Source organism: Lampetra fluviatilis, chromosome 58, assembly GCF_964198595.1.
Source record: "Lampetra fluviatilis chromosome 58, kcLamFluv1.1, whole genome shotgun sequence".
NCBI lineage: Eukaryota > Metazoa > Chordata > Hyperoartia > Petromyzontiformes > Petromyzontidae > Lampetra > Lampetra fluviatilis.
This window is the reverse complement of record NC_136332.1, coordinates 7,990,690-8,017,813: the sequence shown is the minus strand read 5'-3', so window position 1 is coordinate 8,017,813 and position 27,124 is coordinate 7,990,690. Positions and strand designations below refer to the sequence as shown.

The 27,124-nt window shown below is 54.8% G+C and overlaps 1 protein-coding gene across 1 annotated transcript; it reads right to left on the bottom strand.

Moving 5' to 3' along the window:
* Positions 1-10,854: 10,854 nt before the first annotated feature.
* Positions 10,855-26,588, bottom strand: LOC144950532 (DCN1-like protein 3; the record flags this gene model as incomplete). Its single annotated transcript, XM_078880671.1, has 4 exons — positions 10,855-11,440; positions 14,607-14,783; positions 23,924-24,087; positions 26,454-26,588. Coding segments are annotated over 4 exons (1,062 nt in total), but the record flags the coding sequence as incomplete, so codon positions are not given.
* Positions 26,589-27,124: the final 536 nt, after the last annotated feature.

Below are 27,124 nucleotides of genomic sequence, written 5' to 3'. Positions count from 1 at the left end.
TGTAATAATACGATTAGATGTATTACCTGCTAATCTCTCACAATACAATGGCCACTTCCACAGGCTCAGGGAGACCATCTCTAGCCCCGCCCTCTTACCCTGAGGGGCCTCCCATCTCAGGCCGACACAAGACCTTGATCTAGTAACTTTCTCTCTCGCTCTCACCTGAAGACGATCCCCTGTGTTGCGATCGAAACGTCGTGATCTGTTATTTTTCTATCTACGCGACTTTACCGAAAGACCCAAAGAGTATAGACTCGTTACACCCGCCGTCATAATCAGGGCGGGCGCTGAATGCAGTGAACTGCTACCGCTCTCAGCCTTATACAGACCACAAACTCAAAGGAACTGAAACTTTGGTAACTTTTGTCATGTAGACCGCCAACTGCAAAGTCCAACTTTACTCCTGTCCATTCCAAACACGTTGTCCGGCGTGTACATTCAACACGCGGGAATGACTTTAAACATTGTATCATCTCCTGTAGCTGTAGATTCCGCTAAATGTTCACGTTCTGCTGATACCACTGATTCTTCACGTTCTGCAGATGTAGACGCCACTGGTTCTTCACGTTCTGCAGATGTAGATACCACTGGTTCTTCACGTTCTGCAGATGTAGATGCCACTGGTTCTTCACGTTCTGCAGATGTAGATGCCACTGGTTCTTCACGTTCTGCAGATGTAGATGCCACTGGTTCTTCACGTTCTGCAGATGTAGATGCCACTGGTTCTTCACGTTCTGCAGATGTAGATGCCACTGGTTCTTCACGTTCTGCAGATGTAGATGCCACTGGTTCTTCACGTTCTGTAGATGTAGATGCCACTGGTTCTTCACGTTCTGCAGATGTAGATACCACTGGTTCTTCACGTTCTGCAGATGTAGATGCCACTGGTTCTTCACGTTCTGCAGATGTAGATGCCACTGGTTCTTCACGTTCTGCAGATGTCGATGCCACTGGTTCTTCACGTTCTGCAGATGTAGATGCCACTGGTTCTTCACGTTCTGCAGATGTAGATGCCACTGGTTCTTCACGTTCTGTAGATGTAGATGCCACTGGTTCTTCACGTTCTGCAGATGTAGATGCCACTGGTTCTTCGCGTTCTGTAGATGTAGATGCCACTGGTTCTTCACGTTCTGCAGATGTAGATGCCACTGGTTCTTCACGTTCTGTAGATGTAGATGCCACTGGTTCTTCACGTTCTGTAGATGTAGATGCCACTGGTTCTTCGCGTTCTGTAGATGTAGATGCCACTGGTTCTTCACGTTCTGCAGATGTAGATGCCACTGGTTCTTCGCGTTCTGTAGATGTAGATGCCACTGGTTCTTCACGTTCTGCAGATGTAGATGCCACCACCGCCATCTATTGCGCGGCGGTTGAACTTACGACTCTCTGTCCAAACAGGCAGCTGGACATATAGACAGGTTTGTTCGTATCTCTGAGAGTTCGTAAGTCGAATGCTCATATGTAGAGGCGTTCCTGCATTTGCGATTTGACGGCCGCTCAAAGACCACCCAAGGCACCGTGTTCAGTATGCAACGCAATGTATTTCCCGTGTTCGTTGTGCGCGTTACACAACAGGTACATACACACGCGTACGTACATACATTGTTGGTTTGGTTTGCATCGCTGCATGCAGTGGGGCACGGGGGAGCGTATTGCACTTTAAAGAGTCAAAAACGACGGTAGCATGCACCGTGACAAGGCCAGCCAACATCCTTCCATAGCCCTTCCTTCAGTCGCAAATTCATTCGCTCGCTCGCTCGCTCGATCGCTCGTTCATTCGGTCATTCACTCGGTGGGGCCCGCCTGGGTTTGGTGGCTCACACGATCTTTGAAAAACCCTTGAGAGCCACCAGGCTGGCGAGGTTGCAGGGAGATGGCAGTACAGTAAGTGGGATCGCTAAAACTACGTCGACCTTTCATCGGTGTTATTCCCCTCGTGTGCGTGCTGGGGTCTTTTTTTTATTCTTCGTCCGGGTACTGAGCATTGCTTACAAAAATACCAGACGCTTACCTCAACAATGAATTGTCCAAACATCCCAATGTAGAGCCCTCTTGAAATGCAGTGCTTAAATATAGAGCGTGTTTTTGTTTATATTTTAACTTGTTTAAATGATATATACGAAGTTATCTTGAGGATTTCTCCACAATTCTGGCTAATCGCCTGATGAGGCTTGTTGTTGTTGTAATTACTGGCGAAACGTCACAACCGGTGAGTGCTGAACTAGTACACTACACTATACACTACACTATACACTACACTATACACTACACACTACACTATACACTACACTATACACTACACACTACACTATACACTACACTACACACTACACTATACACTACACTACACACTACACTATACACTACACTATACACTACACTACACACTACACTATACACTACACACTACACTATACACTACACTATACACACTACACTATACACTACACTATACACTACACTATACACTACACTACACACTACACTATACACTACACTATACACTAGTGCTGTACTAGTATACTACACTATACACTACACTATACACTACACTATACACTACACTATGCACTACACTATACACTACACTATACTACACACTACACTATACACTAGTGCTGTACTAGTATACTGCACTATACACTACACTATACACTACACTATACACTACACTATGCACTACACTATACACTACACTATACTACACACTACACTATACACTAGTGCTGTACTAGTATACTGCACTATACACTACACTATACACTACACTATACACTACACTATACACTACACTATGATAGTAAATGTTGTTGTGGGGTTACTCTCCACCACACAACCGGTGAGTGCTGTACTAGTGACGAATTGGCACGTCTTGTTCACGTGACAACCCCTTACTGCCTGGCTGTGTGCGGGTGGTGGTGGTGGCTTTAGCGGCACATTGAAACTTACGCGCTCCAACGCCGACAACCCCTTTATGGTGGGTGCTGTAGTTATTGTTTAACTCACTCTGTCTGTTGTTGTTGTAGTCGTTGTTGTCGTTTTTGTATCGTCAAATCTTGTAACTCAGTTTTAACCCATTTCCCAATGTAGTATCAACTGCAAACTTGGTATACTTATGTCATACCGATGACAATACTATATTCTATCATTAAAATAAAAAAAATATACATTATTTTTTACATGTTATGTTTCGACTTGGGTCTAATTGTCCGGGGTCAACTGACGTTGGCTGTAATTGGCCGCGGCCCCTTACGTTGTGGCAAGCTTCGGGGCCACTTCCTGTAGTCGTGGAGTTCTTCCATTACTAGTACATTTCATAAAAGCGTGTTTACAAAAAGTTGTTTTAATATTACTTATTTTTGTATCAGGAGGATTACTCCAAGTTGTGACCGCAGGAGGCCGTTCGTGAGCACCCCACGGTGGCTTTACACATTTGGACGATTTTGAACCACGACCCCGGCACAAATTGCCGCTTCTTTTTTCGAATTTTGTACCGTAATCATTTGTTTGCGGGCGCCTCGGTGGCTAGATGTTCACTACGTCGCCTGGTATGATGCAGGAGGTGGGGGGGGTTGGTCGCGCCTTTAAACGGCCGATAAGTCGTCATGCTTGTTGGGGTTAAGTCTCGGGAAATGTGTCCCAAGGCCCCACATCACGGCCCGCCACAGGTTTGTCACGTGAACAAAACATCGTCAACTCCAATTGTAAATGTTGCTTGGTTTTGCTCTCCAATACACGCGGTGTGATGCTATAAATGTCCACGTGATGATGACGATGCCATTTCGTTGAGCTATCAACATTTGTGATGGTCAGGTCGTTGCTGAAAAATAAGCTAATACCTCAGTGGGCTCCATCTGGTAAGATAAAACATGGTTTAGTTTAATTTATTTTTATACTTTTGTTCACGATTTGTTTACCTTTCCTGCACTTGTTATGCCCATCGTGTGTTGGTCGTGTTCGTCGTTGTAACCGTCTGTTCCCGTGCCCCCTACTGGACATCTGTGAACATCACAGTTTCAGAGCCCGTCGGATTCCTCCAGCAGTCCAAAATCAAGAGTTCTGATTCCGCCGAATTGCAACGCTTTTGTCCTCGTGACAAAGGCGACGAATTGCCTGCGCTCGGGCGTCGGGTGCCTTGTACCCTCCGCATTGACACATTGACACTCGCGCCATCAGAAACCCCAAGCTGCTTCACCCCGAACGGCAAGGGCCACTTCGGATGCGGGCAGAGCAGCGGTCGTGGGGCCCATTGCGAGGAGCTCCTGTCACGCGGCAGAAGACGGCTAAGGTCTCAACTTTATACTCTTAGGTTTTTTTCGGTAAAGTCACCATGTAGGTAAAAAATAAAATTAAAATTAATAAAAGTAAAATAAAAATCACGACGTTTCGGAGGCAACACAAGCTTCCGTCTTCAGGTGGAACCGTCACAGCACGATTGCTGTACTTACTTGATATTATTTTCATTTTTTACCTACGTGACTTTACCGAAAAAACCTAAGAGTACGCATCTTTGCAGTCACGAAAGCTTCAAATCTGGTCTCAACTTCGTTGTTCGCCGGACGTTGTGACGGACCTCGAAGGTGCAGCTGATGATGGAGCGTTTAAACAGTCAAATCTTCGATTTTCTTTTTCAAAATCCATCAGTGGAGAGCCTGGGGAAAATAACTTTCATGGCGCGGTGGCGGTGGTGGCGTCCACCCCGCCTGCTCGCTCAGCAGCTCACTCATCCGCTCACCCGCTCATCGAACCGCTCACCCGCTCGCTCACCAACTCGCTCACCCGCTCGTTCAGAACCTGCAGGGTATACGACCAGAACTACGCAGGGGTTAAAGGCCAGTTAACCCACCTGCTCACCCACTCATTCACCCACCCACTCACTCACCCATCCACCCACTCACTCACCCACCCACTCACTCACCCACTCACTCACTCACTCACTCACTCACCCACCCACTCACTCACCCACCCACTCACTCACTCACCCACCCACCCACTCACCCACCCACCCACCCACTCACCCACCCACCCCCTCACCCATCCACTCACCCGCTCACCCACTCACTCACTCACTCACTTACCCACCCACTCACCCACCCACTCACTCACTCACTTACCCACCCACTCACTCACCCATCCACCCACTCACTCACCGACCCACTCACTCACTCACCCACCCACCCGCTCACCCACTCACCCACCCACTCACCGACCCACTCACTCACTCACCCACCCACCCACCCGCTCACCCACTCACCCACCCGCCCACCCGCTCACCCATTCACCCACCCACCCACTCACCCACCCACTCACCCACGCACCCGCCCACCCGCTCACCCACCCACCCACCCACTCACCCACCCACTCACCCACTCACCCACCCACCCACCCATTCACTTACCCACCCACCCACCCACTCACCCACCCACTCACCCACTCACCCACCCACCCACCCATTCACTTACCCACCCACCCACCCACTCACCCACCCACTCACCCACTCACCCACTCACCCACCCACCCACCCATTCACTTACCCACCCACCCACCCACTCACCCACCCACTTCTTCATCGTCCATCTTCTCTTGAGCGCGTAGAGTCAACTCAACATAATGTAACTGGCACCACTTTCATTCGCAGCAATGACATTCATCTTCTTGAACGCAATTAACAAATAAATAGCATATTGTAGTTTTTGTGTGTGTATACAGCTTGTAAAATCTTCCAAAGTTTATATTTTCGCAGTCCTTTGATTAGAGTGAGCAGTTTGATCGGTTTCTACTCCACAGACGCTCCACCTAAAGTGCTTTTTGTGTGTGTGTGTGCGTACGGTGTGTGTGCTGTGTGCGTGCTGTGTGCATGCCGTGTACGTACTGTGTGTGTGTGTGCTGTGTGCGTACTGTGTGCGTGCTGTGTGTGCTGTGTGTGCTGTGTGTGCTGTGTATGTGCGTACTGTGTGTGTGCTGTGTGCGTGCTGTGTGCATGCTGTGTGCGTACTGTGTGTGCGTGTGCTGTGTACGTACTGTGTGTATGCTGTGTGCGTGCTGTGTACGTGCTGTGTGTGCTGTGTGTGTGTGGCTGTGTGTGCTGTGTTTTTTTGGCTGAGGGCTTCGTCCCACGATGATTGTTTATCAGATGCCCACCACCCCCTCCCCACGCGCACGAAGATGCGGGCCATCAGGCGGTGCGGGTCACCAGGTGGTCACCAGGCGGTGCGGGTCACCAGGCGGTGCGGGCCGCTGCCGAAGCGGTGCTGTCGGGCACCGGCGTGCCGGCCACGGAGCAGAACCACAGACACGTGACATCGCGGACGGCTCCTGCGCCACTGCCGGCCGGAGCGGGTGGCGGAGGAGGGGGGGTAACGTTACAGGGTAACGTTACAGGGTAACGTTACAGGGTCACGTTACAGGGTCACGTTACAGGGTCACGTTACAGGGTCACGTTACAGGGTCACGTTACAGGGTAACGTTCCAGTGGTCAACTCGTTCGCGGCGAGTGGTACCTCGTGCTTTCAGAGGTACCGAGCCATGCGATGTGACGCAATTCCTGCATTTGGTATTTTTTCGGAGTTGCGACGTCTGATAACTCACGCCTCCTCCTCCTCCTCCTGTGGCGGTGGCGGCGACGACGGCGGTGACTGATTTCCTTCGAAGGCGTCGTTTGGAATTCTCTCGCGCCGAATCGACGGCGGCGGCGACGTCGGCGGAATCGCCGTCGGCAGAGGCGGCCGCGATCAGCCGCCCGCCCAACCGCTGGACGAGGGGCTCCTTCCTCACCCCGCGCCAGTCACGCAGGACGCACTCCGCCATGCCAGTCAGCGCCGGGATGGCCCCAGTGACCTCGCGGGGAGCGGGCGGTCGCGTTCTGGTCGTAGGCCCGGCGCTGTGACCTGCACAGAGCGGGGGAGTTAGTCCAAGAATGATGACAGCGGCGTTTCAGTAAGACAAAAAAAAAATTGTGAACGTTTTTTTCTCTCTCTCCCTCTTTCTCGTACAGATTTCGTTCCACGAACAGCAACACAAAGTTGGTCAAGCTAAGCGCACCACCAAGACGGTTTGTCAATCCACCGCTGGATGAAGGCTCCATCACGCCCATTGGGGGTTATTTGACTGTGGGGGGCTATTCAACTGCATCTCAGTGGGGAGCACAAAAGTGGGCACAGAAAGACAAAGATCCCCCGCGTAGCCTGTAACAGACTGTAGGGGCAAGTGCTGTTAGCGAGTAACACCTATGAAGACCGGCACGGCACACGAGGGGCTGGGTGGCCAACACCACGCCCGGCCGCCTTTGTCTCCCCCAGCGGCGATGTTCACGCACCGCACCAGCTACTCACTTGAGGCCGAGTCGACCTAGGAGTGGAGGCCCAGGAACCGGTTCAGACAATTGCCGTCACTGCCGTTGGCGGCCGTGAGCTGGGAACCGAACTCTGCTCGCCACCGGGTTCGGTGGTGCGGACGCTGCGCCGACCGCTGCGCCACCGCTCCCCGCCGCGTGAGCGGAGCACGAGCGCCAGAGGTCGCAAACGGGTTTTTATTCCTTACCCCCCGTACCCGTACCCGGCCGCACCAGGGTCGCAAACTGGTACCCGTACCCATACCCGGCCGAACCCGTACCCTACCCGTACCCCGCCGGGTACGGGTAGGGTACGGGTATCGGGTACCTGATTGCGACCTCTGGGATGAAGCCACGTTGCAGGCGTGGGTGGGTTAATTCTAGGAACTTGAATTGTGAGAAGAGACAAGACGTTGGGAAATGAGTGACAAACGGTGACTCACCAGTGACTCACGGCCTACCCGTACCCTGCCGCACTAGGGTCGCAAACGGGTACCCGTACCCGTACCCAGGTACGGGTAGCCGGATATCGGGTAGGGTACGGATATCGGGTACCCGGTTGCGACCTCTGACGAGCGCTGGTGCCCACGCGGTGCAGCGCGGCCACCAGCGCGGCCACCAGCGCGGCCACCAGCGCGGCCACCAGCGCGGCCACCAGCGCGGCACCGCCAGCGCGGCCACCAGCGCGGCCACCAGCGCGGCCACCAGCGCGGCACCGCCAGCGCGGCCACCAGCGCGGCCACCAGCGCGGCACCGCCAGCGCGGCCACCAGCGCGGCACCGCCAGCGCGGCCACCAGCGCGGCACCGCCAGCGCGGCCACCAGCGCGGCCACCAGCGCGGCACCGCCAGCGCGGCCACCAGCGCGGCCACCAGCGCGGCCACCAGCGCGGCCACCAGCGCGGCCACCAGCGCGGCACCGCCAGCGCGGCCACCAGCGCGGCCACCAGCGCGGCCACCAGCGCGGCCACCAGCGCGGCCACCAGCGCGGCACCGCCAGCCGGGGCTTGAGACCTCGTAGCCTCTAAGATCCCACCCCCGTCGGGGCTCCGATCCGAGTGATCTTTGGTCGTTGGCTGCCGTTGAGCGTTCATTGGAACATCGAAGGAATCGACCGGGCGAGGGAACGGCAAATTGTGTTACGCGCCGAGAGCGGAATCACCGGGAGGCAGTGTCCCCCTCGACTTCTTCGAAGAAATCAGCGCAGAATGACATTTCCCTAAATCGGAGATGCCTTCTCGCATTCATTGAATGTGGGAAATGAGGGAAGCGACGGCGATTGTCACCCTCCTCCCGGACCCACATATTCCCCAGGTGGTCCCCAGAGCTCGCAGTCAGCACGATTCTCGTGGTCTCGTCGCAAATTCTCAGAAGTGTTTGAAACTTTTTTCTTGAAGCGCCCTGTACACCTGCCTACGTATCACTTCTCACAGAACAAAAATAACAATTTCGATTTCAAACTTTCGTGACTGCAGGGATTCATCTTCTTGGTTCTTTCGGTAAAGTCACGTAGAAGGGAAATAATAAAATAATAAAAATAAAACATAATAAAATACAATTCTCACGACGTTTCGGCCACAACGCAAGCAGCCGTCCTCAGGTGAAGAACAGGTCTGTCGGAAAGACAGCGTCCGAATGGACATAATAAGACAGTGTTTGAATGGAAGCTGTCTTTTCGACAGACCTGTTCTTCAACTGAGGACGGCTGCTTGCGTTGTGGCCGAAACGTCGTGAGAATTATTTTATGATGTTTTATTTTTATTATTGTATTATTTCCATTCTACGTGACTTTACCGAAAGAACCAAGAAGAAAAAAAATAATAATGATGATGATGAACGTAAAACATTAAAAACAAATTGTAATGACGATGGATTTTAAAACCAGGGAACTCACCAACACATCGGCAGCACGTTGGAGTGACTGGCGAGGCGGCGACGGCGTGGAGGGTCCGGGTTGCACGGCAGGAGGAATCTGAAGAGCTGAGAAGCTCTTTGTCAATGACAAGGTCGCTCTTGTTTGTCGACGCTGTCCCGCGGGCGCGCGGTGAACATTTTCGTCAAATCTAAAAGCGTCCGCAGAGTTTCCGCAACTTGCTGTCCGCGCGGCGTGTCATGGGAAACCGAAACGAACGTTCCTCGAAATCGAGGGGATGCCCGTCGCCTTCCTTCGATAAAAAAAATCCAATCACAGCGACACGTCACCATGGCGATCCTTCGATGGTCCAATCACAGCGACACCGCGCCATGGCGATCCTTCGATGGTCCAATCACAGCGACACGTCACCATGGTGATACTTCGATGGTCCAATCACAGCGACACGTCGCACCTTGGCGATCCTTTGCTCGTCCAATCACAGCGACACGTCACACCTTTGGCGATCCCGCGCACGGCAACGCATTTCTCACACCGGATGCTAACGGGCGGCCGGTGCGATCGCTTAGGCGCTTTCGCCGCCATGCCGACGAAGCGGCGTCACCCGCGTGCAGCGCATCGCATTGGCGAGGGCGACTTGGGCGTCACAACCACGTGGTGATCTTTCCAGTAACGGCGTCTCCTCCAAAGAGCCTCGCTCCGTCAACCACGACACTCACCCGTCCGGCAGGACGTGGGGAAGCTGTGAACACCGGAAACTTGAAGGGGGAGTAGCAGGGGGTGGGGGGGTCCCTCGTAATGGGGTGGAAAGGGGTAAAAGGGTTTGTGGAGGACAGTGCACTGAACAAACCTCTCCGACTCAACCCTGACACTGAGTCTCCAGCCTCCCGGGCGACGAGCCAAAAGCTGTTCTGCCCCCTCCTGCCGTTTCCCACTTTGGCTCTGGAGTGAGCTCCTTCTCCGCTGCTGGCCCCCAGGGTCTGGGACTCCCTCTGGCCACGTGCGCACTCGTGATGGCCGACGTCACGAGGCTTTGCCTCCTCCTCCTCTTGAACTCCGTTTGGCCCCCCCCTGCTCAAGCCTAGGCCGAAAGCCTTTCCATTGTTTTTTCTGTCCCTCTGCCTGCGACTGACCGCCTCTCTCTGTGAAACAGCGTCTTTTCGATCGCATTTAAATATTGCACAACTTCACACGCTGATAGCCAATGAGCGGGTAAATTACTCGTAGTGAGCCCGACACCCCACCACACCAGATCACTCTAAACATAACGAGCCAACCTGCCACTCGTAATATCCCCAACTAGCCAGTGCATCACGAGCACCGGCTCTACCTCTCACCAGGCACAAGCCAACAACCGGCTCGCACTCGCCGTAACCCTACGGCCAACGGCGCCTCCACCGCCTCACCAAATGCCTCTTTCGCTCTCCGTTTGCTCTTCACTTCTCGGCGTTCACATAGTCTTCGTCGTCGTCACCGACCATGGCTCGAGGCGTCCGCATCGTATCCGGTACAGGACGCCGCCGGCGCCGGGCCTCATCCGTCCTGGGCGGCCGCTTCCCCCGCCGCGCTTCGTCTCTCCACGCAGGCCCACGGCGTCGCCCCCCCCCTCGCCTCCTCCCCGCCCCGCGGACGGCACGAGCGGCCACCCCTCTTCTCCCTCCTGGCGCCGCCCTCCTCCTCCTCCGCGTCCCTCCCCGCCCCGTCGTCTCCTCCGTCTCCTCCGTCGCCCCCCTCGCCGCCGCGTGGCCGGTCCCGCCCGTCGCGTCCCCGCGCCCACTCGGCGAACGCGTCGAAGAGGCTGGGCCAGGCCTCGTCCTCGGCGTAGCCGGCCAGGTCGGGCCCCGCGGCGTGCGCGAAGCTGGGGAACATGAGCCAGGTGTCGCGCGACACTCCGCGCACGCCCCCCGGGTTCTCGCCCAGGAAGAGCAGCCACAGGCCGAGCAGCGGGGGGCCCTCGCGAGCGTAGACGCGCCGCCACAGCTCCGCCGCCGCCCCCAGCGGCACGCAGCGCCGCCGCCGGCCGGGGTCCGCCGAGGACGCGGCCGCCGTCGACGCGGCGGCCGCGGCGTCGTCGGCGGCGGCGTCGGCGGCCGCGAGACCCAGGTGGAAGGCGTAGCGGTAGAAGTCGCGAAAGGAGTCCTCGTGCCGGAGGTCGGAGAAGAGGTCGGGCAGCCGCGAGCGCAGCGAGCGGAGGCTGTCGGCGCGCATGGAGCGGCAGCCAGAAAAAAACTCGTCTCTGTTTGGGGGGGGGGGGGGTAGGAGGAGGACAAGGAAGAGAGGAGCGAGGCAGAGGGTAGAGAGATGGGGGAAGGAGAGACAGGAGAGAGACAGGAGAGAGACAGAGGGGAGAGAGACAGAGAGGGGAGAGAGACGGAGTGGGAGAGAGATGGAGAGGGGATAGAGACGGAGAGAAGAGACATAAGGGAGAGAGACAGAGGGGAGAGAGATGCAGAGGGGAGAGAGAGACACAGAGGGGAGAAAAATGGGGGAAGGAGAGACAGGAGAGAGACAGAGAGGGGAGAGAGAGAGACGCGGAGGTGAGACACAGAGGGGAGGGAGACACAGGGAAAGAAAGGAACCAAGGGTAGAGAGGGGCATGGGGGGACAGGGAGAAAGAGGAAGAGTGGAGAGACGGCCTTCAAGGCGCAGTGGGCGCTGGAGGAGGCCGTGTGCTCGGTGGCAGAAGACGGGGAGCTCTGCATGCAGTTGTGAGCTACCCGTCGGAGGCCGTAGGACTGCGGGAAGGGCTGGGTGCAGATGCAGCACTTGTCGTAAAAATAATAAAAATATTACAAATATTACATAGAAAACATAGGGGGAACACAGACATGGAGTAGGAAGAGAGGGGGGTAGAGAGAGAGGGGTAGAGAGAGAGGGAAAGGGTAAGGAGAGCAGAGCATGACATCTATTGTGAAATCTTTTTTAAAAAAGGGAGGGGGGTTTACACAAAGCAAAAGCATAAAAAACGAAATGATGAACGAAGCAAAGTGCCGACTACACCGAGCATCTTCTTGTTTCCTCTGATCGTAAGAAAAAAAAGAGAGTGGAGAGACTGGAACAGAGGGGAAGGGAAAGGGCAGTAGAGAAAAAGCGACCGATGGGAGAAAGAAGCTACAGCAAGGTTGAGAGTGGAAGGAGAGATGAGATGCGACGCGCGTGTAGAGGCACAAGGGAGGTGAAAGAGAGACCTGCGGAGCGGAGCGGAGGAGAGAGATTAACAGAATGAGGTGGATAGAGCAGAGGGAGGTGATAGAAACACAGATTCTACGTACGTATGTTGAACTTCTTTCACACCATACATAGACAACCGTGCTAATCGGAGTGTATATAGTTTAGTGTATAGTAGTGATGTGTATATTGTAGTGTATAGTGTACTGTATAGTAGTGTAATGTACAGGAGTGTAGAGTGGTATGTATGTTGCACTTATTTCGCACCGTACGAAGAAAACCGTGCTGATCGGAGGTGCGGGGGTGGACAGCGAGACGCACAGGTGAGAGAGAGAGAGAGACCTCCCGATACGTTCCATTCATTGGCTACCACATTCTGATAAGCTCCTCCCCCCTCTCCTCCTCCTGAACTTGTATTTAAGTGCTTGCATCTTGAATCCCTGCCTCACTTGATGCAGCAAATCTGGCTGTGACGGTCCCACCTGATGACGGAGACTTGTGTTGCCTCCGAAACGTCGTGAGTTTATTATTTTATTTTTTATTAATTTTAATTTCATTTTGTTTTACCTACGTGACTTTACCGAAAGAACTAAGAGTATGAGTAGGAGAGACACAAGAGGTACAGAATAGAAGCGGAGGGGTGGAGAGTGACATAAATGAAAGAAAGATGGGGTAGAGAAAGCTACAGAGACAGCTACACAAAGACAAAGACCCTCCTCCGTGTGGCATTAACAGACTGTTGGGGCAAGTGCGGTGAGCGAGCAGCAGCACTTATGAAGGCCGGCATGGCACACGAGGGAGTGGGTGGCCAACATTACGCCCGGCCGCGTTTGTCTTCCGAGTGGCGATGTTTACACACCGACCTAGGGGAGGCCCAGGCTCGGTTCAGATAATCGTCACCGGTGTTGGCCGTGAGCGGGAATCGAACTCGGGTCGCCGGGTTCGTAGCGCAGCGTAACGCTAACGACGACACCACCGCTCCCCACACAGACACACACAACAGACACGTGACACTCGCGGACTGTTGGGGCAAGTGGCGTTAGTGAGCGCCTGTTCAATCTGGCATGGCTCCCGAGAAGATCGTGTTGCCAGCACAACGCCGATATTTACACGCCTCAGCAGGTACTCAATTTGAGGCCGAGACTACCTAGGAGAGAACCAGGAACAGTTGAGATATCCACCACTGATTTGGCTTGGAGCGGGCTTCAAACTCGAGGGTTCATAACAACAGCCGCCATTCCCCACTAAGTGACGGTGACGTCACCACGGCGCCTGTGCCAGGCTAGGTGCACTCCGAGGCCACGTGAAGTGTCGCAGGCTCGCTGCTGGCAGCAGGAGGTCACGGGACAGACCCGGCAGGTGCCACGTGTTGACTGACTGAGATGGCCGGCAGATGCACCACCGCCTGTGCCGCCTACAGTGCTGTTTTATCTGCCCGGCGCTCCGCTCGCTGTTGTGTCGCCCTCCTTCGCTGGAGGGCGACTGCCTCCAATGTCCCAGCAGCGTCCTTCACGAGCCTCCACCGTAAGTCGATGTTGGTTATTGATTTGAGATTGTTTACACGATCACCGGCGTTTGTGTTGTGACTACTTGACAGATGGAAGCAGCAGCAATGACAACAACCGCTCAAATGAATGAACAGATTCATTTCTCGTCTTTAGTCTTCTGCGGCCGCTCGATGGCTGGTCCTTGATCCAAACAAGGTCCCCTCCATCCTCTCCGATCTTGATCTCTCTTCATTTCACTCCGGCCTCCCAACCGCAACCTTTCTTGGGAGTCATCGGACAGCATCTTCCTTTCTGTGCCCTTCGACCTTTCCCAACATCCTTCCAGGCCACCCTCCCCAACCTCCCTTCCAGATCTTTCTTCCGGACCTCCCTTCCAGACCTCCTTTCCGAACCTCCATTCTGATCCTTCCTTGAGACCTCCCTTCCGAACTTCCCTTCTGATCCTTCATTAGGGACCTCGCTTTCGATCTTTCCTTGAGACCTCCATTCCAGACCTCCTTTCCGAACCTCCCTTCTGATCCTTCCTTGAGACCTCCCATCCGAACCTCCCTTCCAGATCTTGCTTTTGGACCTCCCTTTCGGACCTCCCTTCATGAAGCCATGAAGGGAGGCCCTTTCACGAACCTCCTGGACACCTGCAAGAACTACTGGATGCCTCCGTGGGGGAAGGGGGGGGAAGAGCCTCATAGCTCACCGCCCCCTCCCCTCGACACAGTCGGCCCGCACCTCGTAAACTGGCAGTCGGTGCAGGCGTTGAACTTCCACGCGAGCGCCAGGGCGGTGAAGTCGGCGGGCTCGGAGCCCAGGTCGTGGCACAGCCTGTGCACGCCCTCCTCCAGCACCGCATCGTCGCGCTCGTCGCGGTAGCGCCGGAACAGCTCCTCCACGCGGCGCTCTTGAACCCTGCTCACTCGGCGTGAATGGGTGGGTAGGGTGGGGTGGTGGGTGGGGTGGTGTGGGTTGGGTGGGGTGGGATGGGTATGGTGGGGTGGGTGGGTAGGGTAGGTGGGTGGGTGGGTAGGGTGGGGTGGGTGGGTGGGTAGGTTAGGGTGGGGTGGAGTGGGTGGGTAGGGTGGGGTGGGTGGGTGGGTGGGTAGGGTGGGGTGGGTGGGTGGGTAGGTTAGGGTGGGGTGGAGTGGGTGGGTAGGGTGGGGTGGGTGGGTGGGTAGGGTGGGGTGGGTGGGTGGGTGGGTAGGTTAGGGTGGGGTGGGTGGGTGGGTATGGTGGGGTGGGTGGGTAGGGTAGGTGGGTGGGTGGGTAGGGTGGGGTGGGGTGGGTGGGTAGGGTAGGGTGGGGTGGGTGGGTAGGGTGGGGTGGGGTGGTGTGGGTTGGGTGGGATGGGTATGGTGGGGTGGGGTGGGTGGGTAGGGTGGATGGGTGGGTAGGGTGGAGGAGCAGAGGGATTCACATCACTCACTCCCGTCCGGACCACCCACAATCTCCTGTGGCTCTCTCTCTCTCTCCCGCCACGTGTCTCGCTGTCGCGTTATACCGCCACGTGTTGTCCGGTGGTGGGGGGCGGCAGCGTCGAGCTCGGCGTACCGCGCGACGAACCGAGCGACCCGAGTTCGATTCCTGCTCACAGCTACGTACGTTGAACTTCTTTCGCACCGACCGTGCTAATCGGAGGTGCGGGGGATCAACAACATTGGCTACGATTATCTGAACCGGTCCTGGGCCTCACCTAGGTCCACTCAGCCTCAGATGAATACCTGGTGCGGTGTGTAAAATCATCGCTGCTGCGGAGGCAAAGGCGGCCGGGCGTGGTGCTGGCCGCCCACAAAGTTTATCGTTTGAATAGTTGTATAGCCAGCAGCACCGATGAAGGCCGGCAACGCCTTCGTTGCCGGCCTTCATCGGTGCTGCTGGCTTTGAAACTATTCAAACTATAAACTTTTTTTTTATTAGAAAAAAAAATGTTACCAGGTGAGGCCCACTGAGCTGCACAGCTTGGGCCACAAACGACAGCTCACCCAAGTGGCTTATCACGTGGACACTTATAGCAGCCAAATGCTCCGAAGTGCGTGACGTTGATTCTGCATGTCGAGGGTGAATCTCGAGTTGCTCCGCGCACGATTCTATTGGGCGCGCTCGATTCACACACACAGCAACACACACCGCGTATAGTGCAGCAGTGTGTAGTAGTATAGTGTATAGTAGTGTGTAGTAGTGTAGTGTATAGTGTAGTGTATAGTAGTGTGTAGTAGTGTAGTGTATAGTGTAGTGTATAGTAGTGTAGCGTATAGTGTAGCAGTGTGTAGTAGTGTAGTGTATAGTAGTGTGTAGTAGTGTAGTGTATAGTGTAGTGTATAGTAGTGTGTAGTAGTGTAGTGTATAGTGTAGTGTATAGTAGTGTAGTGTATAGTAGTGTAGTGTATAGTGTAGTAGTGTATAGTAGTGTAGTGTATAGTGTAGTAGTGTATAGTAGTGTAGTGTATAGTAGTGTGTAGTAGTGTAGTGTATAGTGTAGTGTATAGTAGTGTAGTGTATAGTAGTGTAGTGTATAGTGTAGTAGTGTATAGTAGTGTAGTGTATAGTGTAGTAGTGTATAGTAGTGTAGTGTATAGTGTAGTGTATAGTAGTGTAGTGTATAGTAGTGTAGCGTATAGTGTAGCAGTGTATAGTAGTGTAGTGTATAGTAGTGTAGTGTATAGTAGTGTGTAGTAGTGTAGTGTATAGTGTAGTGTATAGTAGTGTAGTGTATAGTGTAGTAGTGTATAGTAGTGTAGTGTATAGTGTAGTAGTGTATAGTAGTGTAGTGTATAGTAGTGTAGTAGTGTGTAGTAGTGTAGTAGTGTAGTGTATAGTAGTGTAGTGTATAGTAGTGTAGTGTATAGTGTAGTAGTGTATAGTAGTGTAGTGTATAGTGTAGTAGTGTATAGTATAGTGTAGTAGTGTATAGTAGTGTAGTGTATAGTGTAGCAGTGTATAGTAGTGTAGTGTATAGTGTAGTAGTGTATAGTCGTGTAGTGTATAGTAGTGTAGTGTATAATAGTGTAGTTTATAGTAGTGTAGTGTATAGTAGTGTAGTGTATAGTCGTGTAGTGTATAGTGTAGTAGAGCCCGTCGCCAGGGACAGGCAGGTCTGGGACTGCCGTACTCAACACGCTGCCGCCACGACCCTCGCCAGGGCAAGCGGACTGATAAACGAGCCAACGAATTGTTGACATTAATCATATAGAGCGCCTTCAGTGAAGGTGCTCTCTGTGCATATTAATTGGATTATTTCTGCTCGGCAAGAGTCAAATTCTAAACGCCGTTTTTGCGCACTATTTGTCGGTGCCCCGTGCGCTAGGACTTATTTGTTGGGAAAAGTGCCGTAAGTTTTCGTTGTTTAGTTTTTTCACCAGGGTGGGATTACCACCACATTCATCATCGTCGTCGTCATCCAGGAGCCGCACGCGAGCTGATTCCACTGATCTCTCCCGTAGCTCCCAACGCACTCCGTGCGCGACCCCACGATGCATGCGCATCACGTAAGCTTTAAATAATTAACTGCCCACATGAAACCCATCTGATTTCACTGCGCTGGCAACATTAATGTTTTATATCATTATTGTTGTATTACCACCATCGAGAGTGGCACTAAGTGGAAAGATCCAATAATCAGCCTTGATGCCGCTCGACAATACACGCAGGAATAGGATTAAAAATTTACACTATGAGACATCTCCTTTACCAGTGGCAAAATATAATGATAGGTTTTTACCCTTTCAACTGGTACAAAAACTGACACCTTTATACAAGGCATCATGTTTGCAATAACCACAACACAAGCAGTCAAAATGCAAACAAAAAGAAACAACTCTGATGATGATAATGATATGCGCTGTCCTTGAAGTTGATTGGTCCACACCCGAGACAGCTTTTCTTAGAGCCTAGTCTCACATGGTGTTGGATCAGATGACGCCAAAAGGCGTACAACTCAAAGACAGCGCAACATCAGAGTATTGAGAGCTCGGGGTAAGCATTTACACTATGAGACATCTCCTTTACCAGTGGCAAAATATAGTAATAGGGTTTAACCCTTTCAACTGGTACAAAAAAAAAGCTGTCTCGGGTGTGGACCAATCGACTTCAAGGACAGTGCATATCATTATCATCATCAGAGTTGTTTCTTTTTGCTTGCATTTTGACTGCTTGTGTTGTGGTTATTGCAAACATGATGCCTTGTATAAAGGTGTCAGTTTTTGTACCAGTTTAAAGGGTAAAAACCTATTACTAGGATTTAAAATGCCATTTTGTCCTCGAGTGTACCGCGATAGAGCCGCTCGCAATACGTACAGGCAGGCCTCGCTTAACGCCACAGCCGTACATCATGCGCTGTGGCCACCTGGCGCACATCTAGACTGAAAGATGGCGGCAGCAGCAAGCAAGCGCTCACACGTATCAACAGGTCATCTCGATTTGAAGCTTTCGTGACTGCAGGAGTCCACACACGATGTCCACGGTCATCGTGCCGCTCGCAGCAGCCGTCGTCGCAGCTGTCGCGAGTTTCACCTGGAGAAGGGTGCTTGTGTTGCGGTCGAAACGTCGTGATTTTTATTGTATTTCTACCTACGTGACTTTACCGAAAGAACCAAAGAGTATCAACAGGTACTCGCGACGACTCCTCACCCCTCGCGGGGGGAGGTGGGAGGTGTGGGGGGAGGTGGGGGGTGCGAGGAGACATGGGGGGGGGGTGCGGAGGGAGGTGGGGGGGTGCGGGGGGGCGGTGCGGGGGAGGTGGGGGGTGGGTACCACCTTCACTCACCCGCCACCTCCGCCGCCCCCGTATCCGTGCTCCCCGGCGTTCCCCAGCGGGCAGCCAGCCCCCACGCAACTGCCCCCCACGACGCCCCCCACCACGTCCCCCAGCCAGCTGGTGCGCCGCTTGGGCCCCGCGGCGGCGGCGGCGGTGGCGGCGGCGGCGGCACGGACGGGCCCCCCCCCGTTCTGCGCCTCCTCCGAGGTCACGGCGGTCGCGTCGGAGCGGCAGTGGCCTCCGCCGCGGAGCGTCGGCCCGCGGCCCGGCTTGGCGGCTCCGTTGCCGCCGCTGTGGGCCGCGCCGTTGGCGTGGTGGTGGTGGTGGTGACCCTGGTGGTGGTGGCCGTGGTGGTGGTGGTGGTGCGAGCCGCGGCCGCAGCGCGCCACGCACTGGCCCATGGTCTCCACCCTGACGGAGTGCGGTCGCCGGGACCACGTCCGGTGGCGATAGCGGCGGTGAGGGCTTTGATGATGGGTGGTGGTGGTGGTGGTGTAGGTTTGGGTGATATCAGCTGTGGTGGTGATAGTGGTGGTGAGGTTTCGGATGGTAGCAGCGGTCGATTGGAGTGGTAGCGGTGCCGATAGCCGTGGCAGTGCTGATGGTAGCCGTGTTGGTGGTGACGTAAAGTTATTCTGCCGGCGGAGGCGAGGGTTTTGAGTTTGGGTTGCACTGGTGGCGATGGAGGTGATCGTGCTGGCGATCGCTCAGATGTTGAGCATCGGCGGTGGTGAGCGTTGTGTGTTGAGCGGCAGCGGCAGCGGTGTGGCCACTATCGCGTGGCGGCAGTTGTTGGCAGCGTTGGAGGTGGTAACTTCAGGTGGTGTTCAGGGGATACGATGCTGGGCGGACGACTTACGTGGCAATGGTCGTTGTGCTGGCGGTGATGAGGGTTTAGCCGATGGCTCGCAGTGGTGGTTGTGAAGATGGTGTTAGTGGCAGCGGTAGTTACGGTGGCAGTGGTAGAAGTGGTGGTGATGAAGATGATGGGTAGCAGCAGTAGCGTGGCAGTGGCGGCTGGTAGCCGTGTCCGGTCGTAATCGTGGTGATGGTGGTGGCAATTGTTAAAGCGGTTGATACACTTATGTGACAGCGTTGGTAACGGTGAAGATGTTGAGAAATGGCGGTGGTGGTGGTGGTGGCTGTGGTGGTGGTGGTGGCGGTGGTGGTGGCTGTGATTCGTCGTGAAGTGCCGACTCTGCGACAAACTTTTGGATCTTTCCGAAGTCAAGGAAGCAGTCGCAGTCGTGAGTGGCGGGAGCGGTTCTTTTGATGGTAGTCGTGAGTGGCGCTGGTGGTTATGGTATGGCGGTGGCGGTGGTTATGGTGTTACTGGCGTATTGGGTGGCGGTGGTTATGGTGTTAGTGGCGTAATGGGTGGCGGTGGTGGCGGCTGCAGTGGTTATGGTGTTAGTGGCGTATTGGGTGGCGGTGTTGGTTATGGTGTTAGTGGCATATTGGGTGGTGGTGTTGGTTATGGTGTTGGTTATGGTGTTAGTGGCGTATTGGGTGGTGGTGGTGGCGGCTGCAGTGGTTATAGTGTTAGTGGCGTATTGGGTGGTGGTGTTGGTGCCGGTGTTGGTGATGGTGTTAGTGGCGTATTGGGTGGTGGTGTTGGTGCCGGTGTTGGTGATGGTGTTAGTGGCGTATTGGGTGGTGGTGTTGGTGCCGGTGTTGGTGATGGTGTTAGTGGCGTATTAGGTGGTGGTGTTGGTGCCGGTGTTGGTGATGGTGTTAGTGGCCTTGGGTAGCAGACGTGCGTGATAGCAGTGGCTGTAACTAGTGGGAGTCCTGTACAGTAGTTGCGTGTAATCAGCGGTGTGCAGCGTTCCCTTTAGACGAACATTAGGCTACATCAATTCCGCCTTGGCAGGGATTAGGTGATATTAAATATAAATATACGTAATGTCGGACTCCCTCACTAATGGACGCTGTCAATCTTTGGCCGGAAGACTTGGAGTGGAAACCTTTAGTGGACGCGTTCGGCCGTGGGTGATTGACAGGTTTCACCCTTTCAAGAGTTCATCAGTGAGATCACGTCCAGCTCCGTGAGAAACACGTCGGGATATATCGTGTCGTTAGTCGCGATTACATTCGTTTACATAGTTGTCATATGGAGGCAGTACAAAGCCTCGCTTAATCGTTATTGTTAATATAACAACAACGACGATGATGATGATGACTCTTGCTATATAATGCCGTTTAGAAAATCCACTTGAACACAATGGGCAGAACGCTGAGCGCTATTCGTGAACAGCGATAGACCTTCCATCGAGCGCAGTATAAAACACGCACGCACTGTGTGTGTATATATACATGCACCGTATATAATTTCACAGACGCAATGCCCTTTGCGTTCGCCCAAGATCTAGAGGCTCGCTTATTTACAAATCGACACGAGCGTCGATCGCTGCTTTTGGCCTTGTCCGTGACGAAGCCCCATCATCATCCACCATCATCCACCATCATCCACCATCATCCACCACGGCGCTGTTTGCCGCTAGGGTCAAGTAGCGTGCGGAGGCGCGCGTGTTCACGTTCGCACGCGTCGCAAGCACGCGGGGATTTTTCTTTTTTGATCTACTCCGTGCTATCGAGTGCGGTGATGCTTCTCTCTCTGTGCGTGCGCATGCGTGCGTGCGTGTCTGTGCCTGTGTGCAACGCGTGTGTGTGTGTATAACGCGTGTGCGTGTGTGTGTGTAATGCGTGTGTGTATTTAACGCATGTGCGTGTCTGTGCGTGTGTGCACGGGCACACGTGTGTGCAACGCGTGTGTGTGTGTAACGCGTATGTGTGTGTAACGCGTGTGTGCGTGCGTGTGTGTCTGTGTGTGTAACGCGTGTGTGCGTACGTGTGTGTGTAACGTGTGTGTAACGTGTGTGTGTGTAACGCGTGTGTGTGTGTGTGTAACGCGTGTGTGCGTGTGTGTGTGTAACGTGTGTGTGTGTGTGTCTAACGTGTGTGTGTGTAACGTGTGTGTGTGTCTAACGTGTGTGTGTGTAACGCGTGTGTGTGTGTGTAACGCGTGTGTGTGTGTCTGTGTGTGTGCACGGGCGTGCGTGTAACGCGTGTGCACGGGCGTGCGTGTGTGTAACGCGCGTGTGTGTGTGTGTAACGCGTGTGTGTGTGTAACGCGTGTGTGTGTGTAACGCGTGTGTGTGTGTAACGCGTGTGTGTGTGTAACGCGTGTGTGTGTGTAATACGTGTGTGTGTGTGTAACGTATGTGCGTGTGTGTAACGCGTGTGTGTGTGTAACGCGTGTGTGTAACGCGTGTGTGTGTGTAACGCGTGTGCGTGTGTAACGCGTGTGTGTAACGTGTGTGTGTGTGTAACGCGTGTATGTGTGTAACGGGTGCGCGTGTGTGTGCAACGTGTGTGTGTGTGTAATGTGTGTGTGTGTAACGTGTGTGTGTGTGTGTGTAACGTGTGTGTGTGTGTAATGTGTGTGTGTGTAACGTGTGTGTGTGTGTGTGTAACGTGTGTGTGTGTGTAACGCGTGTGTGTGTGTAACGCGTGTGTGTGTGTGTAACGTATGTGCGTGTGTGTAACGCGTGTGTGTGTGTAACGCGTGTGCGTGTGTAACGCGTGTATGTGTGTAACGGGTGCGCGTGTGTGTGCAACGTGTGTGTGTGTGTAATGTGTGTGTGTGTAACGTGTGTGTGTGTGTGTGTAACGTGTGTGTGTGTGTAACGCGTGTGCGTGTCTGTGCGCTTGTCCACGTTTGCCCTTCAAACCCGCGCGTGGCTCTAAATCGCCTCGTCGCGGTGATTCGTCAATCAGCCGTCGTCACCCGTTAGTCACGGCAGGGCTCGCCGGCCTCGCGAGGACTCCGAAATCTCCCAGCCCCCCCTCCCTTCCGTTCAATAATTTAATATTTAATATAACCCCCCCTCCCCTCTACCCCTCCTACCGCCACCATCCCCCCCCCCACCCCCGACCCTCTGCGCGACCATTTGCGTAAAATTGCGCTCGGTGCGAATCAGCGATCACGGTGCGAATCAGCGATCACGGTGCGAATCAGCGATCACGGTGCGAAGTCGTGATGCGCCGTCGTCCGCTGGCCACGCGGATGGCGACCGAACGGTCCGTGGGCCGGTAGCGGTGGCGAGGCGGCGGGGTGACGGTGCTGAGGGCGGCGACGAGGGCGGCCGTCGATCGCGTGGCAAGGCGGTGGTGGTGGTGGTGGTGGCGACGAGACTGTAAGAGGGCTCCTTGGAGGTCGCGTGTCAGCTGTGAAACATCGACAGGATCGAGCAGAGGGAAAGGAGCGATGGCTGGCGTGCGGTGGTATCGACAGCATTGGCTGTGATGATGGTCTTCATCCCCCTGACCCGATCGGCCACCGTTTTGTTGTTGTTTATCTCCGAACGTGACCCCCGTTACGATGTACGTGTGATTAGATCGCGCGCGTCCCACAAGATCTTTAAACCCCGAGAAACGTTTCGTGCGGCTTGCTCTTTTTCTCGAAGTTATTTAGTTTTTGTTGTTGTTGCTGCTGCAGTTATTCTCCTTTGCTCGGCAAACTGCAGGCCAGCCCCTCGCCGCGAGGCTCCGGCAGCACGGACAGCGCTACCGCGAAGGCGTCTCACGGACGATGCGGTCGCGACGCGCTCATCCCGTTCACGAGATCTCCGGCGAACTTCACCGCGCACCCGGCAGCCACCGAGTCTTTGAGCTGCCTGATGTGGCTGTCACGATTGCCCCCGATGGCAAACGGAACGGACGGGCGGCCTTCTCACGAGCGGATGACAAGCGCCACCAGATCGAGCTGCGAAGCCGATCGGGTGATGAGAAGCATGAGGTTTATATTTGCGCGATACTCACCCCAACAAGAACACCCCCCTTGTTATGGGTACCAGTCGCAAAAGCCTACGACTGCGTGTTGAAGAGAGGCAGAGTTCACCTTTGTTTCGGGCTAACTGGGCTCGTGAACGAGGAACGTTCAGGCTGAGTGGGCTCGTGAACGAGGAAGGTTCAGGCTGAGTGGGCTCGTGAACGCGGAAGGTTCAGGCTGAGCGGGCTCATGAACGAGGATCGTTCAGGGTGATAGGGCTCGTGAATCTGGCCTCTCAATTGGCAGCTTGGGCTTTGAACAGCAGGCGACTCGCGACACCGGTGATGTCACCGTCGCCCAGCGAAGACGCTTCTTGTCTTTCCTTACCGACGCCGACACGTGGAGCTAAACCGCCTACGGGCGCTTCCCGCGTCAAACCGTCCGCCCCATTGCGAGCCACCCCGAGGGTGACGTCAGGCTAAGCCTCGGCCGTGCTGCGTGTGTGCGCGCACTCGTTTGTTAAACCTCGGTGCGCGTACGCATCTTGCTTTGGTCGCAGCTCCAACACCACGGTGAAGACCCTCGCTTGCGATGGCCTTGATCCGTGCGATGGCCTCGATCCGTGCGATGGCCTCTATCCGTGCGCAGGTGCAGCGCGTGGCGCGGTGTCCACGCGGCGGGGAAGGCGTCTGTGCAAATTTGCGAGAGGAAAACCAAAAATGTAAGAATTTTTTTTTTTTTAAATGCCACCCTTTGCCAGCAAAACTTACGGCGGCTGCGGCTGTCTCGTGGCTACGTGTGGGTATTGAACTTCTTTCGCACCGCACGCGGCTCACCGCGCCGGCCGGAGGCGAGATGGCGCAAGTGAAAATGCTGAAAGTGTCGCGGGTAGAACGCAAAGCTGTCTAGATGCAACCGCGTCTCGAGACATTGCTCACGTCCGGGGACTTGCGCATCTTGTGAGAATGGGTTGTTTGTTGCTGTTGTTTGAAGATGCTGTATTTAAAGAGGGTTAAAGTGTGAGGAGGTCAGTGGGAGGCTAGAGTCAGCGTGAAGGTTTAACGGCGTGAAGTCTTGAGACTGCGAGAGACTCGCTAAGGGAAGAAGGGTCAGAGTGGTGGAGGTGGCGGGCGATGAGACGCTTCACGTCACGATGGGACGAAGAAACCGCCGGTCAGGAAACGACTGGGACATGACCCAGTCTGTTGCCGAATTACCGTCCTGTGTCGCTGACGCGGTATTATTTGGACGTTGCAAATATTTACCAGGGTATCATCATTATTATTATAATAATTTACTGTTAATTTTCAAACTGTTCAATACATTTTCTGTTGCGTTATCAGCTCTCTGTTTGTTCCTGATACATTTCCCTGACATAGGAATGTGGAATTTCCACCACCGGGGCAGAGGGTCGTGAATAACAGGGCCGTGTCACCACACTCGCCGCTACAGGCGATGTTTGCAATTGCGATGATTCTCACCTGCAGCTGCTTTAATGTTTACAAACGGGTGTTGACGTTTACTTGGCCGAGTAATTGTGATTTCCGTCCTGTTACCTCGAGCATTGATCCGTGTGTATTGAGCACGCGTTTGATGAATACCATTCGTGCCGCGAGATTATTGGAGGTGTTTTCTGACACTGGAGGTGCACGCATGAGTCAAAGTGGATCAGCGCACCGCAGATTCACAATGTGATGGTTTGCAAGAACTCCTAAACATTTTACAACATTTTTAATGACTGCTCTTGAACTATTTTCATTCAGCGTTTGTTATAAACGTTACGACCGTTGTTATTATTGTTTAGGTCTTACCTCGTGTTAATTAACACGATTAGGAAAAGTTACCGTTTAATATTGGATGTTTCTTATCAATTCTTAAGTCGTCGTCATCATAATCAAAACAACTTACGAATTATTCTCTTTCTTTACGTGCTAATTTGTGTTATTTCAACCACTTCAATGGACTGAGATAACGCGTCATATATAAGTATTATTAAACGTAATTAATATTTTACATTGGGAGTGTCAACCCAGGCCCCAGTGACCGCGGTGAAGACCCTAAAGCCAGACGGTGGTGGGGGTAGTGGCGGTCGTGGTGGTGGTGACCGTGGTGGCGGCGGTGGTGATGGTGGTGGTGGCGGTGGCGGTGGTGGTGGTAGTGGTGGTGGTGGCGGTGGTGGTGGCGGTGGTGGTGGCGGTGGTGGTGGCGGTGGTGGTGGCGGTGATGGTGGTGGTGGTGGCGGTGGTGGTGGCGGTGGTGGTGGTGGCGGTGGTGGCGGTGGCGGTGGTGGTGGTGGCGGCGGTGGCGGCGGTGGTGGCGGCGGTGGTGGCGGTGGTGGCGGTGGTGGCGGTGGCGGTGGTGGTGGTGGCGGTGATGGTGGTGGTGGTGGTGGCGGTGGTGGTGGTGGCGGTGGCGGTGGTGGTGGTGGTGGCGGTGGTGGTGGCGGTGGTGGCGGTGGTGGTGGTGGCGGTGGTGGTGGCGGTGGTGGCGGTGGTGGTGGTGGCGGTGGTGGTGGCGGTGGTGGCGGTGGCGGTGGTGGTGGTGGCGGCGGTGGCGGCGGTGGTGGCGGCGGTGGTGGCGGTGGTGGCGGTGGTGGCGGTGGCGGTGGTGGTGGTGGCGGTGATGGTGGTGGTGGTGGTGGCGGTGGTGGTGGTGGCGGTGGCGGTGGTGGTGGTGGTGGCGGTGGTGGTGGCGGTGGTGGCGGTGGTGGTGGTGGCGGTGGTGGCGGTGGCGGTGGTGGCGGTGGCGGCGGTGGTGGCGGTGGTGGTGGCGGTGATGGTGGCGGTGGTGGCGGTGGTGGTGGCGGTGACGGCGGTGGTGGTGGTGGTGGCAGTGGTGGTGGCGGTGACGGCGGTCGTGATGTGAGCGTTAACAGCGGACCATTGCCGACGGGCTGTCAACGGTGCAGCGGCTGCACAGAATCTGGCTGGAGGAAGGAAGCGACGGCGAGGTGAGATGGCATCAAAGGGGGCGGGCGGGCGAAGCTTTGGGCAGTAATTTGCGAGGCTTTGACCTTGGTGCAGGGTCAAGCAGGGCTCAGCGGCAGCGTGCTCACGGGGAGCTGCGGATGGGAATGGATGTGTGAGCCGCGAGGAAGATGGGCGTTGACACGTGGGCGGGTGGGCTGGACGTGTGGCGACTCGGACGAGGTGGATGGACCGAGGAGGTCGGATGATGCCTTCCCCTGATCCACCCCCCCCCCCCCCCAGATCCGCTTGCGTTTGACCTCTGCGTGGTTTAAAGGGGATCGCCCTCGCACGCTCACTCGCCCTCGGTGTGTGTCCACAAAGTGGCAGCAGCAGCAGCCGATCACCACTGAGTGGCGGTGACGTCACCGCGGCGCCTGTGCCAGGGGAGGTGCGCTTTGAGGCCGCCGCGTGAAGCGTCGGAGGTATCGGGAGGAGGTCACGTGACTGACCCCGCGGCCGCCGTGGAGTTGACTGGCGCACACAAAGACAAAGACAGGCCGACCCACGTGTTAGCCCGCTTAGTTATCATTCAGAAGACAAAGATCCCCCGTGTAGCCTTCACAGACTTTCGGGGCGAGTGCTGTTAGCGAGCACCTGTGAAGGCCGGCGCGGCACACGAGGGGGTGGGTGGGTGGCCAGCACCACGCCGGGTGGACAGCACCCACGCCCGGCCGCCTTTGTCTCCCTAGTGGCGAGGTTTAGTACACACCGCACCAGGTACTCGTTTGAAGCGGAGTCAACTGTGTATTATGATTGG